Raw genomic sequence first — 17,638 nt, 5'->3', positions numbered from 1 at the left:
GTCCTTAAACAAGGTACCGATTCTATACAAGATAATATTAATATTAATATATATATAATATAATATTCTTAATATATATATATAATATTCTTGATCTTCAACTTGTGTATCTGTAAATAATTTGTACCTTTTCCATCCTTTGTCATCCCCTCTACTTCGAAAATTCTCCTTTCCATGTCTCTTTAAAGCTGCACTGATACTATCAACATTTACAGGCTAGCTGCAGTAAAATAAAATGACCTCCTGCCATGTTAGAGAATGAACATTAAGTTCCTTTCTACTGCACATCGTCTCGCCAGCCCTGTTGCTAGGATTCAGAAGTCTAACTTTGTTTGCAGAGACAAGCTCCACCTCAGCACCTCACTCATCATCTTCTGTCTGTCTTACCAGTCCCCACTGTTCGGCTTCTTCCATAATAGTCTCCCCACTAGCAGAAAATCTAACTGTTAGCAAGAGAGCAAATCTGTATATTTTCTGAAAGTTAAACTATTACTTTAGTCCAATTTTAAAACCCACTACTTATATGCAAAACAAGACACTACTAATAGCCACTTGAGGCTAACTTCAAAAGTGAGCCATGATACACCCCATGTTAAAATCCCCAACTTTACAGCAGAATTAATCATATTTATAGCTTAGTATAACAAAACAGTTTAGTCTCTAATGTCCTGTTCTGTGACAACTATATGATTATTTTTTAAATACGAAACTCAGCCTTTTAAATTACATTATGCCTTAAAGAAATACACGAGTAGCTAATTGGATATAAAGTGGCAAATTCAACTCAATTTAAGAATATTCGTGGTGTAGATGATTATGTACCCTCTCTCACTCATAATGCTAGAATTAAGGCTAAAAAACTTTAACAGCATAAAAGCACCAAAGCCAGAAGCTGCTCAGGGTAACTATGAAGGCGAGTGGACACTTGAAAGAAACGGATTAACTTTTATACATAGACACATCTTTATGTATCATCCCTCTCTTACCCCTGGGTGCAATTGGCATGGCAGGGATGACACTCGTTGTTGGCCTTGGCGTATTTGAAGATGAAACTGTTGGCTCCCTGCAGCCCATCGGGGCACTTCTCTACGCAGTTAGGGCCGTCTTTGAAGTGGAGGCATTTTACACACTGGTCTGGGCCCTGTGAGGAGAGCACAACAAGGAGGAGCGAGATGAGAAGATGGGTTACAAAGAGGGTGGTAGACAAGGGGTGAATAAAGAAGAAGGAGGTAAAGGTGGCAGTAAGAGGAGATAACATAAAACAAGAACAAAATAATGGGTGAAGAGCTAAAAGAAACCAGTGGAGAAAAATAAAGTTAAGAAAAAGTTCATGGAAATTCATACAGCGATAATCCCACATGAATCCCAAGCAATGATTTATACATTGTATTGCAAAAAGTATTTGCTCGTGTGCCTTAACACACACATGAACTTGAGTGACCTCCCATTCTTTATCCATGTGATGTTGGCCCACAATTTGCAGCAATAACAGCTTCAGCTCTTCTAGGAAAGCTTACCACAGGTTTAAGAGTGTTTATGAGAAGTTTTGACCGTTCTTTCAGAAGAAAATTTATGAGGTCAGACACAAAGGCCTGTCTCATAGGCTCTGCTTTAATTCATCCAAATTCATTTGTCCTTGCTTTGTGCACTGGTCATGTTGGAAGAGGAAGGTACCACCCCCAAACTGTTCCCACAGATGTCTTGGTATGCTGATGCATTAAGAGTTTCTTTCACTGGATCTAAGGTAATCCCCCCTCCACCAAACTTTACAATTGGCACAATGCAGTCAGACCAGTACTGTTCCCCTGGCGACCATCAAACCCAGACTCTTCCATTTGATTTCCAGACAGAGAACTAAGATTCGTCACTCGAGGAAACATATCTTCACTACTCTAGAGTCCAGTGGTGGGGTGCTTTACACCACTGCATCCGACCCTTGGTGATCTAAGGCTTAGATGCAGCCATGCTGCCATGGAAACCTGCGCCATTAAGCTCTCTACGCACCGTTCTTGAGCTAATCTGAAGGCCACGTGGAGTTTGGAGTTGGTGACGTCCTTGCAATATGTGCCTCAGCATCCACAGACCCCAGTGTGATTTAGTGTAGCTTCTACTTTGTTCTAATCCCACTAACAGTTGACGATTGAATATTTAGTAGTGTGGAAATTTCACGTCTGGACTTGTTGCACAGGTTGCATCCTGTCACATTACCACACTGGAATTCACTGAGCTACTGAGAGTGATGCATTCCTTCACACATTTTTGTAGTAGCAGTCTGCATGTCTGGATGTTTGATTTTATACACCTGTGGCCATGAAAGTGATTGGAACACCTGAATTAAAAGATTTGGATGGGAGAGTGAACACTTTTGGCAGTATAATCCATGTTGAGCTAAAGTGCCTGGAATTTATTCCACTGTATCCCTGATAAAACTGGGAAAATGGTTAGGGAGTCAGGTTGTGCCAAAAAAAAGTGCGCACTGAAAGTGATGGAGGAGACGACAAGAGGTAAGTGAACACGAGCTCAGCTGCAGCAGGAGCATGAATAAGTTAGAATGGGAGCGGAAAACTGACTGTACACTTTGTGTGAATGTCTATGTGCGTGTGCACGAAGTGCTGACAAAAGTGTAAGCTTAAAATTGCACAGAGGTGTGTGTATGTGTGTGTTGTGAAGAACAAGTTGCATTCTGGCGGCTGGGCTTTTCAGCTCCACGCTCTGCTGCTAACGACAGCCACGGCGACCTGATGGACAGCTTCTCACCACTTGACACATTTAGACACACACCATCAATAAACATTATGCTCACTTTGCGTAGTTGCGTGTCTGTGTGTGAGCAGGGCAGATGCATACAGATGTCCGAATGCATTTAAGTATGTCCGTGGACACTGCGCATGTGCGTCTGCGTGTGACTGAGCACCCGTGGATGATTGACTCTGGTGTTATTCACTGCTCAGCTGTGACCAGCATCCCAACGTCACCAGCCTTTGCGCATCCTTGAGGAGCTGCTCTCTCTCTCTTCATCTGTTATTCTCTCCCTCAGACAGTCATAAAAGGTTAGTCACACAGTCACTAGAATCCGTGAAACAAGTCATGCTGCACATTAGATGCAACTTTTTCGTAATGAAACATTGCGCTGTAAAATCAGCTTCCTGTACAGTTATAGATCGTACCCACATTTGTCCCACTACAGTATTTATGCCACCAGGATTCAGAATTCATCATAGTAAAGAAAAAAAACAACAAGCAGGTAATTTAATTAAATAACAGTATTGTAATGGATATTATTGGATGTAATCACTCTATACTGTATGTGAGCACAAGTAATTTAGTCCAGGGGTTTTGAAATAGCTCAGAAAAAGTTTCCAAGGATATTCTCATAACCACGTGGATGTACCTGGTTTCAAATTCGCACGTCTTGATAACGCAGAATAAGTCACATACACAATATGCACAAATGGCCATATCTTTGAATTCAGGTGTTTTCAATCCATTTGACAGAGGCGTATAAAAACAAGTACCTAACCATACAGTCTGCCTTTATGTGAGAGAATGGGTCGTCCTACTGAGCTAACTGGAACAGAGTGCAGTGCTGTAATAGGATGTGGGACCAGCTCCCAGTTTGGATTTGGGAGACAGACACCCTCTCTACTTTTTCTTTTTCATAACGCTTATAGTTGAATCAGGTGACTCTGAATCCTCTCTTAGTTACAGTAGAATATGCCTAGGCTGCTGGGCGCTTGCCATGATGCACTGAGTGTTTCCTCTTCACTCACTCATGTTTATCTCATTTCATCTCTGGCTCTCTTCCACAGTGTCTTTGTCCTGTCTTCCTCCCCTCACCCCAACAAATCGTGTTAGAAAGCTGTCCCTCTCTGAGCCTGGTTCTACTGGAAACTTGTTCCTCTTTAAAGGGAGTTTTTCCTTCCCACTGTTGCCTAGGACTTGCTCAAAGGGGATTGTTTAATTGTTGGTGTTTTCTCTGTACTATTGTAGGGTCTTTACCTTTTAACATAAAGCACTTGAAGACAACTGCTGTTATGATTTGGTGCTAGATCTATAAAACTGAATTGAATCACGCTGAAATTGAATTCATGTCTTGCTCTTTCAGTATTTTTTCTGGCCCCTGGTGTCATCCATATGTATATTTAAAAATATTTATTTTGAAGGTGAGCTGTCTCACCTTCAAAATAAAAATTGCTGTAGTAAGGCACGCATTTTCCACTGAAGGGAAATGTTCTTTGTTTCTGGTTCGAACTTTCACCACACCTCGGGAATTCGTTGGTGATTGCTGCAATCACCTGTAGTTTTATATGAAGAATAGTAACTTGTCTGCAAACAATCTGCTGGTAACCAAACAAATCACAAGGAGGGTTTTGGTACAGCATCCTCATTGTGAAGGATTTCACCTGTCAACAGCCAGCAACCTCAAGGATCCGCTTAGCAAACGGTCAAGGAATACACATCGCTGACAGAGGGTCGTTGACCAGTCTCTAGACTTTAGTTGACAATAATTCTGATCATGTCCTGAGATCTGTATTCAGTTACAACATCTAGACTGATTTGTCAGCTTACTATATTTTCTTTTTATGCTTTTTACAAGTACAAAGTACAGAAAATATATAGTAATTCACAGGAATTTTAGCAAAAACTACCGCAGTTATGTTGTGGAGATTATTTTTGGCATATGTGGATTCTTCTGCTTTCCAATCCCTTTAATCATCCTGCAACTCCTGAGACGTTTGGCAACCTTTTCTGGGCGTCCCTGCAGGTTTGATACGAGCACTGGCGTATACCCTAGCATGATAATGATGCAGCTGCAGCCTTGCATGAGCAGATTTGTTTGCATTTGGTGTTGCTGCGTACAATTTCTGTGCACATGCATGCAGATGTGCATGTTCTCCACTGACATTTCAGCAAGGAAACATTTTGGAGAGTCGTATTGCGATCATTCTAAAAGTGACTTTACCGGAAGGTCAGAATCTAATCTCATTTTGCTTTTTTTTTGACTGTGTGCATGGGTGCTTGCCAAAAGCATGCCTCCAAAAGTAGCTACAGTACTTTATCATCCCTCCCATTAACCTACCATTCACCTTTGCAAACAGTACTTATATCTTCGGAAATCCTGTGTGCAAAACACAGCAAAATAAGTTGGAAATCCACTTTGGCACGTAGAAGATAGTCCCCTATCTCGCACAGAAAAATGAGGAGTGGTTTTAATCTAAACAGCTTATTTCCTGTATTTATAAAATGTATTCTTAAGTAAAAAGGAAGTTGAGACTGAGGGTCTTACCGGACCGAGACATGTCACAGTGTTTCCATCCATCTTCTCACATTGGCTATCGCACGCCAGGCACACGGATCCATTGGCAAATTCACGCTCTTCCCTGATAAATAAGAAAAATGAAAATAGGAATGCATGTATTATAGATTTGAGAGCACAGTGAAATATTGATTAAGAGCATGCCGCAAGTACGAGCTGTACATTGAGGCCTTTTTCAACAAAATCAAGTGTGATACAACAACCGGTTTATCTGGGTCATCTCCAAGATGCAGTGCCCTCTGCTGAAGGGGCATGCAGGGCAGCGAGCTACCTAAAACTATTTGACCAGGTTAACGGCTTAGTATGGTCAATATGCTTACAGAGAAAGTCCATGAATAATGAACGTCTTTTTAAATCATAGGCAAACATGAGGGGATGTGTGGAAGGTGGAGGAAGCAGGAGAAGAGATGGTGGGAGGGAAGGAGGAACGGGAAAGATGGTATGAAAGGCCACGGAGAGGGCATTTAGAGAGGGAGTTTGCTTTTGATAGGACCAGAGTGAAGAGACAGAGGGAGTGTGTGATAAAAGAAAAAGAAAAAAAAGCCAAACACATTTTCTTTTCATCCCGTTATCAAAGAATCACTGCGGTTCCTGCAACGTCTAAAACGCTTCAGTCAGCCGGTTAATGTGTACTTTATGTTGGTTTTGTTTTTTCGCTTCTGAGGGGAAAGAAAGTAAACAATAGAGCTCGATATTGGGTTTATACACTGCAATTACCCTGGCAGGAGCTCCACATAGCCCCAGGCCTTACTGTTGAATCCTTATATGTGTATATTGGTGTGTTTCTGTGCGTGATTGTGTGTGTGTGTGTCTGTGTGTGTGCACTCGCATACTCTCAATCTAAAAATTCCTGTCTTGTTTGTGTCCGAATCAGCGCATTATCTTCACTTTTGAAGTGCGGCGTCTCGGGCGGGCGGAGGCAGGCTGCTGTCAATAACAACTGCTGCCGATCAAAACCACTTTTCACATCAGAGGGATCGATCAGCCAATGCAGAGGACAGACGCTCTCAGAGGAGGATTCGCCCAGTTACAAACAAACCTCTTTCTCACAGCAGCGGGATAATGAAAGGGACTGTATGTGTGCGCGCGTGCACGTGCATGATTTTTGTTCATATTTGCATGTGATGCTATTGGGGTGGAATAAAGAGTCCACAGATTCCTCCTTGTGAGCTGTTTTTATAAGATGTGGCACTGAGAATTTTGGATCTCCTGCGGGTATGTGGGTTTTTATGCATTTTCATGTGGGTAATATTAGATGAAAACCTTTTAGACTCGGTAGTTTTAAAAGCAACAAAAAAAAGAGAAACTAAACATCCTGACACTCTAGTGTTCAGCTCACATTAAAAGGCAATAAAAATGAAGATAAAATCCCAGATTTCCCTTTGCTGAGCCTTTATTTCAGGGTAGTTTTTCTTTAAATGGTCCTATTGATTCTTTATGATCACAGCAGTTTGTCTGACACATCCAAAAAGCAGAGTGTGTAAGCTACAGATGGTCCTTTTATTAATGATGTTTTCAGTGGGAAACTCCCATAGCTCTCTTTGCATTTCTCCCCCAGCTTTTTTTTCCCTTGTTCCAAAATAAATTAGATTCCTCTCTCCGAGGCACTATGCAGGGGAATCCTTTAGGGGGGAAAAAGGCCCAGGCAGTGGAGAGATATCTCTTTTCTTGGTTGAGGTGGAAGAAAAGATACATGGAGCAGAATGGGTGAGAGACAAAGACCTCTGCAGTCATGCTCTCTGGGGTCATTTCCATTCCTTCAAAGCCGTTCTTCCTGATTGGCCTCCTTCACAGCTGGTAGTGCGCGCCAAAGCCCCACTGGGGGGATGACCTGATGGGGGATTAGTCCTGTTTTGGTGGAATTTAAGCAGGGCTGTGGCCGCTGTTCAGAAATCCAAACATCCAAATAGCCACAGCACGGTCAACCCACCAAAGCAACTTTTTAAATTTTTTTTAATTAAACCCATTCAGCTCCTCCCTCACTCACTCCCTCCCTCCCTCCTCCCGCCAAACCCAGGGGGATTGCATTTCAGTCCTCCCTGCTCACCCCCAAACTCCTTTGCTCTCTCTTTGTTTTATTCAACAGACGTATAAACTGAAGGGAATTAGTGCCTCTTCTCATTAACAATGGAAACACAGAAGAAGAACGAGCTGAAGAATCTTAAGGTTTAAAATCACCATCCCGAGAACATTTTTAATGAGCTAACACTAAATTCTTGAGAGATATACAGTTCAGTAGCTTCAGAACAAAGTGAAATATTAAGCAAATCTATGCTGCATACAGCAAAAGTGCTGAAAATAAGCAGCGCTATGACAATCTGCTGTCCATATCCAGTCATTAAATTAGTGTACAGACTGTGGAAATAAGACTAAAATGATTTTTTAAAGGTGAAAACTATATATAACTCACATACCGTAACAGAACAGTATTGGCTGTACCCACTTTTTAAAAAAAATCAATTTAGATATGCCATGATGTGGCTTTTTTATGCAGATGATATGACTTTCTTCAACAATTCAACAGTGTATTTGTATCTACTTCTACAATCTTCAAGACACATGCCATAGAATAAAGAAAATGTACATAGCAAGAATAATGATATTAAACACAGTGACCCCATGGCAAACTCCAGTCACTGGGGAAGATTCCTTGACCAGTATTTGAAGCGGTTGGTAAAAAGTTTGGTCAGTCGCATGTTGCTGCAGTCGTATTTTGAAATGAAGGGATGGACTCATCTACAAACACTGTGCACTTACTCTCTGAGCTGCAAACTGTGAAAAATGCAACACAAGCCAGAATTTTAAAAAAAGTTCACTTTTACAGAAAAAAGTGCCTCAGTGCCACAACTTTTACTTGGAAGGCAAACTGTCTACATTGTTTCGCACTTTATCAAGTTGTACTGCCCTGCGGATAGTAGTTGAAATAGATAGTACGGTAGTTTTCGACCAATTTCACCCAGCAGGAGCCAGAAACTGCCAGGAATCTTTGCCAACCAGTCAGGGACTACACCTAGCAGCTTTTAAGCAATGTACAGTGGGGCAAAAAAGTATTTAGTCAGCCACCGATTGTGCAAGTTCCCCCACTTAAAATGATGACAGAGGTCAGTAATTTGCACCAGAGGTACACTTCAACTGTGAGAGACAGAATGTGAAAAAAAAAATCCATGAATTCACATGGTAGGATTTGTAAAGAATTTATTCATAAATTAGGGTGGAAAATAAGTATTTGGTCACCTCAAACAAGGAAAATCTCTGGCTCTCACAGACCTGTAACGTCTTCTGTAAGAAGCTTTTCTGTCCCCCACTCGTTACCTGTATGAATGGCACCTGTTTGAACTCATCATCTGTATAAAAGACACCTGTCCACAGCCTCAAACAGTCAGACTCCAAACTCCGCCACGGCCAAGACCAAAGAGCTTTCGAAGGACACCAGGAAAAGTATTGTAGACCTGCACCAGACTGGGAAGAGTGAATCTACAATAGGCAAGCAGCTTGGTGTGAAAAAATCAACTGTGGGAGCAATCATCAGAAAATGGAAGACATACAAGACCACTGATAATCTCCCTCGATCTGGGGCTCCACGCAAGATCTCATCCCGTGGGGTCAAAATGATCATGAGAACGGTGAGCAAAGATCCCAGAACCACACGGGGGGACCTGGTGAATGACCTGCAGAGAGCTGGGACTAAAGTAACAAAGGTCACCATCAGTAACACACTACAACGGCAGGGAATCAAATCCTGCAGTGCCAGACGTGTTCCGCTGCTGAAGCCAGTGCATGTCCAGGCCCGTCTGAAGTTTGCCAGAGAGCACATGGATGATACAGCAGAGGATTGGGAGAATGTCATGTGGTCAGATGAAACCAAAGTAGAACTTTTTGGTATAAACTCAACTCGTCGTGTTTGGAGGAAGAAGAATACTGAGTTGCATCCCAAGAACACCATACCTACTGTGAAGCATGGGGGTGGAAACATCATGCTATGGGGCTGTTTTTCTGCCAAGGGGACAGGACGACTGATCCGTGTTAAGGACAGAATGAATGGGGCCATGTATCGTGAGATTTTGAGCCAAAACCTCCTTCCATCAGTGAGAACTTTGAAGATGAAACGAGGCTGGGTCTTCCAACATGACAATGATCCAAAACACACCGCCCGGGCAACAAAGGAGTGGCTCCGTAAGAAGCATTTGAAAGTCCTGGAGTGGCCTAGCCAGTCTCCAGACCTCAACCCCATAGAAAATCTGTGGCGGGAGTTGAAAGTCCGTGTTGCTCGGCGACAGCCCCAAAACATCACTGCTCTCGAGAAGATCTGCATGGAGGAATGGGCCAAAATACCAGCTACTGTGTGTGCAAACCTGGTAAAGACCTATAGTAAACGTTTGACCTCTGTTATTGCCAACAAAGGTTATGTTACAAAGTATTGAGTTGTATTTTTGTTATTGACCAAATACTTATTTTCCACCCTGATTTACGAATAAATTCTTTACAAATCCTACCATGTGGATTCATGGATTTTTTTTTTCACATTCTGTCTCTCACAGTTGAAGTGTACCTCTGGTGCAAATTACTGACCTCTGTCATCATTTTAGGTGGGGGAACTTGCACAATCGGTGGCTGACTAAATACTTTTTTGCCCCACTGTAAAAGCAAGTAAATACCAACTCAGCACTCTTTGTTGGTAGGTAGACACTTCTTACACCAGGCCTTTGGGTTATGGATGTTCTGATTCCACAAGTCAGGCCAGTGACTCAAAACAAAAAGTGGGCCTGTTGAATATTGCTTGCATTTCCTCACTGTGACTGACTGTATTTACAGTATTGGAAACAAGTGTGGTTCAGCCGCTCCCTGCCATGCGCCTTTCCTCGTCTTCTTCAAAGCCTTCGCTATGAGCTGTTTTCACCGGCATCTTCAAAGCTTCCCTCCCACAAACGGCGCAGGAAAGGACCAGCAACAAGTCAACATGACCGAGGGTTGCTCGCTCTCATACACACTTACAAATGCGCTCTCCTCTTCCCCTGAGGAAAACACGAGCCTGACATCACACCGCTTGGAAGAAAAGTCATATTTATCTTGTGGCAGATGCTGCCGGTACAGTCTTATTTTAGATGGATGCTTTCAAGTGTTGCGATTCACAGCATCTCCCCGTTCATTCAAGAACAGCAAGAAAAAGGCTGGAAACTACGTCTACAAAGGAGGGTTTCTCCCCAGGTGAGTTGGCAGTGATCTTTTTGATGTGCCTCTTGGCAACATAGAGGGATGACCTGAATGCAATGACTCACAGCGAAGATCGGTGGATTGTGAGGACACTCGGAAACAGCTTGCTTCATTTTCCTGCTCAGTGCAGTAAACACTCATGTCTGTCAGTCCAAATGGGTGATTTGAAATGAAATGTGCTTCAACAATGGTGTATACTTAAATTGAGTTTGGACAGTGGGTGTAATATGCAGCCAAATGTTCCTCTGACTGTTCGCACTGTAAAATTCCTTATTGGTTCATCTCATTACATTCATGCCAATCAGCAATTAGACTCTCCTCCTCCAGAGCCCTTGAGGATGTTTTGACTTCATTTTCATGCATTAAAACAGTTTAAATTGATTTTATTTCTGCTGCTTGTCACGTATGGCTGTTTGCTGAGGAATTAATCCAGCTTCCTGGGACCACAATGATCAGAAATGTGTTGTTTTTTTTTTATTCTTTCACAGTTTAAGTCAGATCTACTCAAAGATATTTCCAGACCCACGTACAACATTTGCTCAGAATGTGTCAGAGGAAGGAAAGGACTTTTACTGAATGAATCGACTACTCACCCATCAAAAAGGTTGCAGGACTGAACGCAGGTACGGCCTCGCTTGAAATATCGGCAAGAGAGGCACTGGTCTGGCCCTGGTCCCCAACAGCCATCGTCCGAACACATTCGGTCACACACCATTCGTTGTTGGACTGTGAGGAGAATGTTCAAATGGTCAAAATAGTATAATTTTCTTTTAAAGACAACAGGGAGGATGTTTGGTGTCAACACATTAAACAAGTGTTGGGGTACGATCACCTGTTAAGTGTGTATGTGGCTAATATCCAGCTTATATCTTTGATGATCCTTGGTCTGGCTATCAGCTATCAATTATATATCAGTTATATATTGTGGTTACGTAACACCTCGAAATGTCTGTGTCTTGGGATACGCCACAGTACGATCAGATACAGGCACTATATTTTGTCCTCTTGTACACAAAAATAACTTTAAAATTCTCAAGTTCTACCAAAGTGCTTAACAGTTTTATTAAACATCTCTACACATATCAGTACTAAACAAATTAGGGTCCTGCAGCACAGACCTAGAAACTGGTTGGCAACTGGTTAGCAACCAGTGGACATGAAGGAAAAACATGTATTCCCCAATGATTGTTAAGTAGTTGGTGGCTTTTGCTAGTATTGTTGCAATAAACAGTGAGACTGTGAAAAGTGAAATGCAATTGCAAGAACTGGGTCCTAGGATCACCAATGTTTGGCTTGATAGAAGTGTTGCTCACGTCACTTCCTGTATGGCAACTCTGCCTCCTATTTTGATAGCAGGGACATATGTATACCTGAAGATCATTTGTGTTATTTTTTTAACAACATAAAATTGGTTGTACAGTCCTCTGAACTCGGTTTGTTCCAATAATTGATGCAATTGTCTTCTCAATCTAAAAATTAAGAATGGTGCAAAAGTTACAGACATTAACACATTTTCATCTTTGACCCCTTGGTGGCACAAGATGAAAAAAGTTGGCGAAATGGATCACAAGACTGTCGAAAGTCAGTGTTGATTCTTGGGGAACCCACAGACTTCATTGGCAGAATGTCTTTTCTTTAAGATGTCTATAACATTGCTGCCTGTCCCAAATTATAAGTGTATAAATGTAGCAATGTGTGTATATCTATTCTGTATTCATGCCTAGGAGATAAGTCAGTGCTTGTAAATGGACTGCATTTATATATTTTTTTCTACAGCTATCGGAAGCTCAAACTGCTGTATGTTTCTGCCCACCTGAGTGAGTAAACATTGGTATTCCCCACATCTCTGCCATTAAAGAACACATCCACTATAATTGTAACCCCCCCACCCTTTCCTGTTGAACCACAACAATCAATAATGCTCATCACACTCAATCGCTGAGTGACACACATATCCCCGGGAGTGTCGCCTGGTGGGGGCCAAACCCTTTGTCAACAGGAGAACAGTCAATCGTAGACAGTGGGTTGAGCCTAATGAAGAGACCTGTGTAAGGTGCCATCGATCGATCTCTAATACACACACCGTACTCATTAACTGGCTAATGATATGAACCGCAGTGTGGCAGGACCGTGAAAAACTATGGCGGCTTAGTTATCTCCATCTCAGACACAGAAAGCTTTAGTGGCAACCACCTCTAACAAATCCTCACAAATATTATAAATAAGCTCATTACCCTGGGTATTGTGGAATCATATGAGCAATATGTCCCTTTATTTGCCTGTTGTTCATTCCATCACGCCTCCACTTCCCATTGCAAGCGTTATACTTAACATACCTTTAAGGCATGACAGTTCCCATGAAATTGGCCAAGTCAGTGTGTAATACTGGGGTAGAGGTAATTAGAGTGCTAATGGTACCATGGCTATGGCTGTCGTTTAGTCTCATTCCTACTGTTTTCCCTTTTTTTGTGCCTCTGGCTGCTGTTTTTTTCTCTCTCTTTTAGTATATTGTGTGGCTGTGGTTAAATCATCCACTTTTTCAGTCACTCCCTCATCCATACATCTATCTTCTGCCTTTTGTCTGGGACTGGCTGAAACCCAAACCTCTCACCCCCCAGCCACCTTCTCCAGTTTATGTGGGGTTTATGCTGGTCAACAGAGAGAGATGTAATTTCTCCAGCATGTCCTTGGTCTACCTCAGGGCCTCCTCGTAGAATGGCATGTAACACCTCACCCAGGAGGCATCCTAGTCAGAAGCCCAAACCACCTCAGCTGACTCCTTTTGATGTGGATGAGTAGTAGTGATTTTATTACTGTACACTGATTTTTCATGCATCATAAGGATTTCTTAGAGCACTATATAGTGGATGAAATTTGCATTGCACTTGCACAACGGAGACGCATTCACTCTGACAGACTGCTCAGTTCATCTGTGTAGCATTAAAGAGTAACTTACACTAACTTTTAATGTTATAATGTTAGTGTGTGAATGTGTGTGTGAATGGGTGGATGACTGGATATGTAAAGCGCTTTGGGGTCCTTAGGGACTAGTAAAGCGCTATATAAATACAGGCCATTTACCATTTACCATTTATACTGTTAAAATCCAACCCACACTGAGAGTCAATCACTTTAAACTTCTAAAAGATACTCTAAACGTATCCTGTCTACTTTATTGCAGGTAACTTTCACATGAACTAGTCCAAAAAGCAGATGCTAGCAGCTAACAAAAACTAGCCAGCTAGCACATCACTTTTACCCAATCGGCTTTCATTGCAATTTAAATTTTGCATGGCCTTGTCCTCACATAGAACCGGTGCTCAGAAATTACTCCAGCAATTTATCCATCCAATCATCCTTTTAACTGACCCCTTTGTTATGAAATGTGTGTGTACCAGATGTGGTCATTGCTAACACTGAACACTGACCCAGCCAAGTTTGTCCCTTGTGTTGTTCGGCCTCTTCAGTAGCTCTTTGCTTCCACGTGACTCGGGTCCTTTATCTCATTTGCCACCACCACCCTGTCTCCTGCTGCCACATTTTCTTTTGCCACTCTCAGCTTCATGTCATTTTCCCGTCACCTCTCTCCTGTTTTTCCCAACCTGCCACGCGCTCTGTCCACCTCACCTGGAACCTTCCCTAGTTTTCCTGGCAGCCACAGCCTGTCTGTCACACTCTCTCAAACTTGAACACCAGCCAAACCCAAATTAGCAATAGTCAAAATGCAATAAAACTACAGTTTCTGAGTGGTGCTGCTCACACCCCTCCTGAAACACTCAGTACGATTACGTGGAGGAAAAAACAGGAGAGCAGGAGTTCTTGAAAGGTTTAAAAACTATTCAGAACCCTACTTTGGCATCAAAATTTGAACCATTTTGGATTAATTATGCAGCTAAGACACTGCGTAATGATGCAATATTGCTTAAACTCTGATTCCTCCCTCAGAAGGTGCAGAGGTCTGCAAAAGCTAAAAACTTTAATAGTCTTAACACCACATCTACTCACTGCACTCCTTTGGATCTTGGTTGTTACGGACGAGGACTTTTTGGCTCGGGGTCCTAAATAGCGACGTCCAGTTGATAGTGTTATAGAAGCAGAGGCGGCTGTTGTTGAAGATGTAGACGTTCCCGGCGCTGATCTCACTCAACGACTGGAACTGGAGTGAGGAGATCCAACGCTGCTTCAAGATCAAAAGAGAAATACCACTTCCACTGAAAGAGAAGAGAGAATAGAAAAGGAAATGAGTCATGGCAAAGGGAGAAGGGGTAGAGGGGACGAGTAGGGAGAAGAAAGGAAATCAGAGAGAAATAACAAATTTAAAAGAAATAGTTGGAAGCACACAAGAAGATTTGGAAAGCAATTTTAACAAGATGGAAGAAGAGAAAGTAGGATGAAGGAGTAATTGAGGGTTTAGGAGGGGGGGGGGGGGGGGGAAGGAAAGGAAAAGACAAGGTTAGAGGGTGGGATGAAAATATATGATGGAGAGGAACAGTAATGAGGGGAGAAAGGGAAAATGGATTAAGAGTTAAGCTAAGAGTCAGACAAAAGAAGAACAAGAAGTCACGTAAAGCTAGAGAAAAAAAAACTCCTATTAAAAATGTAATGTTAGAAAAAAAAAGAAATACCAGACATAAAGAAACTTTTGCAGATGCAGAAGGTTTCTCCAGCTCGGACTTGTACTCGAGCACTGCTGAGCTACATGTACATCATGGGCATTTACAAAACACGACTGGACCTCCTTTGACTCTGCAGCACTATCTCTCTCGAATCTGTCACTTGCAAGCAAACACAGAACCTGTTATCAAAACAGGGCAAATCAAAGCTGTGTGACAACAGCGCTTCAAAGAGCTTCTGTGAGCAAAAACCTGCCGGTGGCGCACCAGCTCCAACGGCGAGCATCCGAAAAGAGGAAACAGCAGGAAATTAGATGATGCTCTCGGAAAAAAGACCATAAAATGCTCGAAATGGCCAATTTTGCCAACTTTTCTCTAAAGAATCCAGGAACCAGCTGAGCTAAGTCCTTCTTCTGGCAAATGCAAATCTGTGCATCACTATTTTGAGTAATTTTGCTAACAGACAGCCAGCACAAACCAATCACATAACCTCTTTGGCAAAGATAGAAATACTATAATTTAGCTGCAGGCTTCAAACATGGTTATTTCTGCAGAATTGTGACATCATTTTGCAGCCTACGAGGTCTCTCCTTGACAAGGGCAGCTGATAACACTGGTCTACAATTTTTGAAAAGTTGCATGCATCAAACAGCATATTAGATGCCATAGCAACTCAATTCAAGGTGTATCAAGGTGGGATGTTGTCACATACAGACGTTTCATCAATTATTCGGAATATTCTGACATGCAAATATGTTGATATCGTCCCGGAGTCTTATCATTTTAAGCATCTGTTTCATTTTCAACGATCAGAAAGGAAAGAAAAGTTTGACTACATTTATTTCACAAGCATTTTGTCTATAGACAAGTGTAATATGAACAATCCCTCTGGAGTTAAGTGAGTATAATGGCTTTATTTTAATTTATTTAAATGTATGCTGTATAGCTTTGTGGAATTTATTATTACTCCTCAGTAATGAATGAGCAGAAAGCGGTGATATTGCAGTGTTTCCTCTTTACTGATCTCGCTCAGACGCACGCATTTGCAAACCTGCAACATCCATCCAGTTTTGTTACGTGGGCAAACAGGATATTATAGACATCCTTGTTCTGTCTTAGACATTTTCCAGATGAGATGTAAACATGGGTCTTAAAAGGTGTCTTCCCACCTGGGCTTTGCTGGAAAACCTCTAAGAGCTTTTGTCCAGGATGCATCATGATTGGAAGCCCAAACCCAATACAGTTGGCTCCTTTCAATGCAAAAGAGGAGTGGCCCTACTCCCAGCTCCCTGTGGATGTCTGGGCTCCTCACTCTATTTCTAAGGTACAGCCAACCACCTTACAAAGGAAACTAATTCCAGCATTTAACAGATGTATTCTTTTAGTGACTACCCCAGACCATATGTGAGGGTTGGATATATATTGGCTGGTGATTTGGAAACTGTCTCTCTTCACCACAATAGTCCAGTACAATACCCACGTTACTGCTGACATCCCAACAATCCAACTTTTTACAATCCACCTGCTCCTCTGTTGTGAACAATACTCAGAGATAGTTAAATGCCTTCTTGGGGCAGCTACCGTAGTTTACTCACAGGGAAGCCTTCCAATGGTTAGAGGGAAAGTGTAAGTGCACCCAAATGATTTATCCTGCAATGGTCCAATTTTGGCAGCGTGGTATCGCGTCAGGTCATAGCAAGAAGGTCCTGCCTTCAAATTCTGGTTACACTGGCTGTAGGTTTAACTGTGAACAGGACTGGCTATCTGTCTTTATGTGTTAGCCCTGTAACAGCCTGGCAATCTGGTGAATCTAGTCTCTCGGCCCTGAAATGGATAAGTGGAAGAAAATCCATGGATGGACAGAAGAAAGTTAGTGTGGGCATGCCTGCAAACATACCTGTAAAGAGATCTGCCTCCAATGGTAGCCAGGCTGGAAAAAACACTAAGATCTGTCATGTTTTCAGGCCAGGATTGGATGTTGAGGTAACCTAAAGAAGACATGTCAGGCAAAGTGGTTGAACATGTGCTAATTAGTATGTGGCGGTATTTGATGAAGGAGCACAAAAATAATGAGCAACGGATAAAAACCCTTCTGTTGCCTACATCCAAAGTTTCAGATCACGGAGCTGCTCTGAAGTTCAAGCAAGAAACCCTTTTCTTTGTAGGAAATGCGCTTGCAGAAGACAATATTTAATATTTAATATTGCTAATTAAAAGAATGGATTTAATATTCTGCACAATTTGTCTGGTTGCCTTTAATGACAGATTATATCAAATCAGCATCTGTGGAAATGACATTAAAAGGGATAGGAACAGGAAATGGCTGGGATAGAATGGCCATTGCTCTTTCTTATTGCTTAGGTTTTCATTATGAAAATGCAGTTTCACTCCATTAGCTGTTTGGCTCAACTGCAAGTCGCGGTTTAATATGACAAAAGGCTTTGTATACGAGGTATTGCTCATCCCTTAAGGCCTCTAATAGCTAATGAATAAGTAC

The 17,638-nt window shown here is 42.0% G+C and overlaps 1 protein-coding gene across 3 annotated transcripts in view; it reads right to left on the bottom strand.

The window, feature by feature from the left end:
* The window catches only part of LOC309700966 (receptor tyrosine-protein kinase erbB-4-like), a 371,528-nt gene that overhangs the window by 88,884 nt on the left and 265,006 nt on the right, over positions 1–17,638 (bottom strand). For all 3 annotated transcript variants that reach the window (XM_082524896.1, XM_082524894.1, XM_082524895.1), the window contains exons 11-15: positions 17,039–17,129; positions 14,534–14,739; positions 11,122–11,254; positions 5,288–5,381; positions 987–1,141 (exon numbers count right to left, since the gene is read on the bottom strand). In XM_082524896.1, the coding sequence (XP_082381022.1) occupies positions 987–1,141; positions 5,288–5,381; positions 11,122–11,254; positions 14,534–14,739; positions 17,039–17,129 (679 nt within the window). The remainder of the gene's footprint in view (positions 1–986; positions 1,142–5,287; positions 5,382–11,121; positions 11,255–14,533; positions 14,740–17,038; positions 17,130–17,638) is intronic.

Source organism: Aulonocara stuartgranti, assembly GCF_965226115.1.
Source record: "Aulonocara stuartgranti genome assembly, chromosome: 23".
Classification (NCBI taxonomy): Eukaryota; Metazoa; Chordata; class Actinopteri; order Cichliformes; family Cichlidae; genus Aulonocara; species Aulonocara stuartgranti.
Note: the sequence above shows the minus strand (reverse complement) of the source record. Positions and strands in the feature narration are given on the sequence as shown.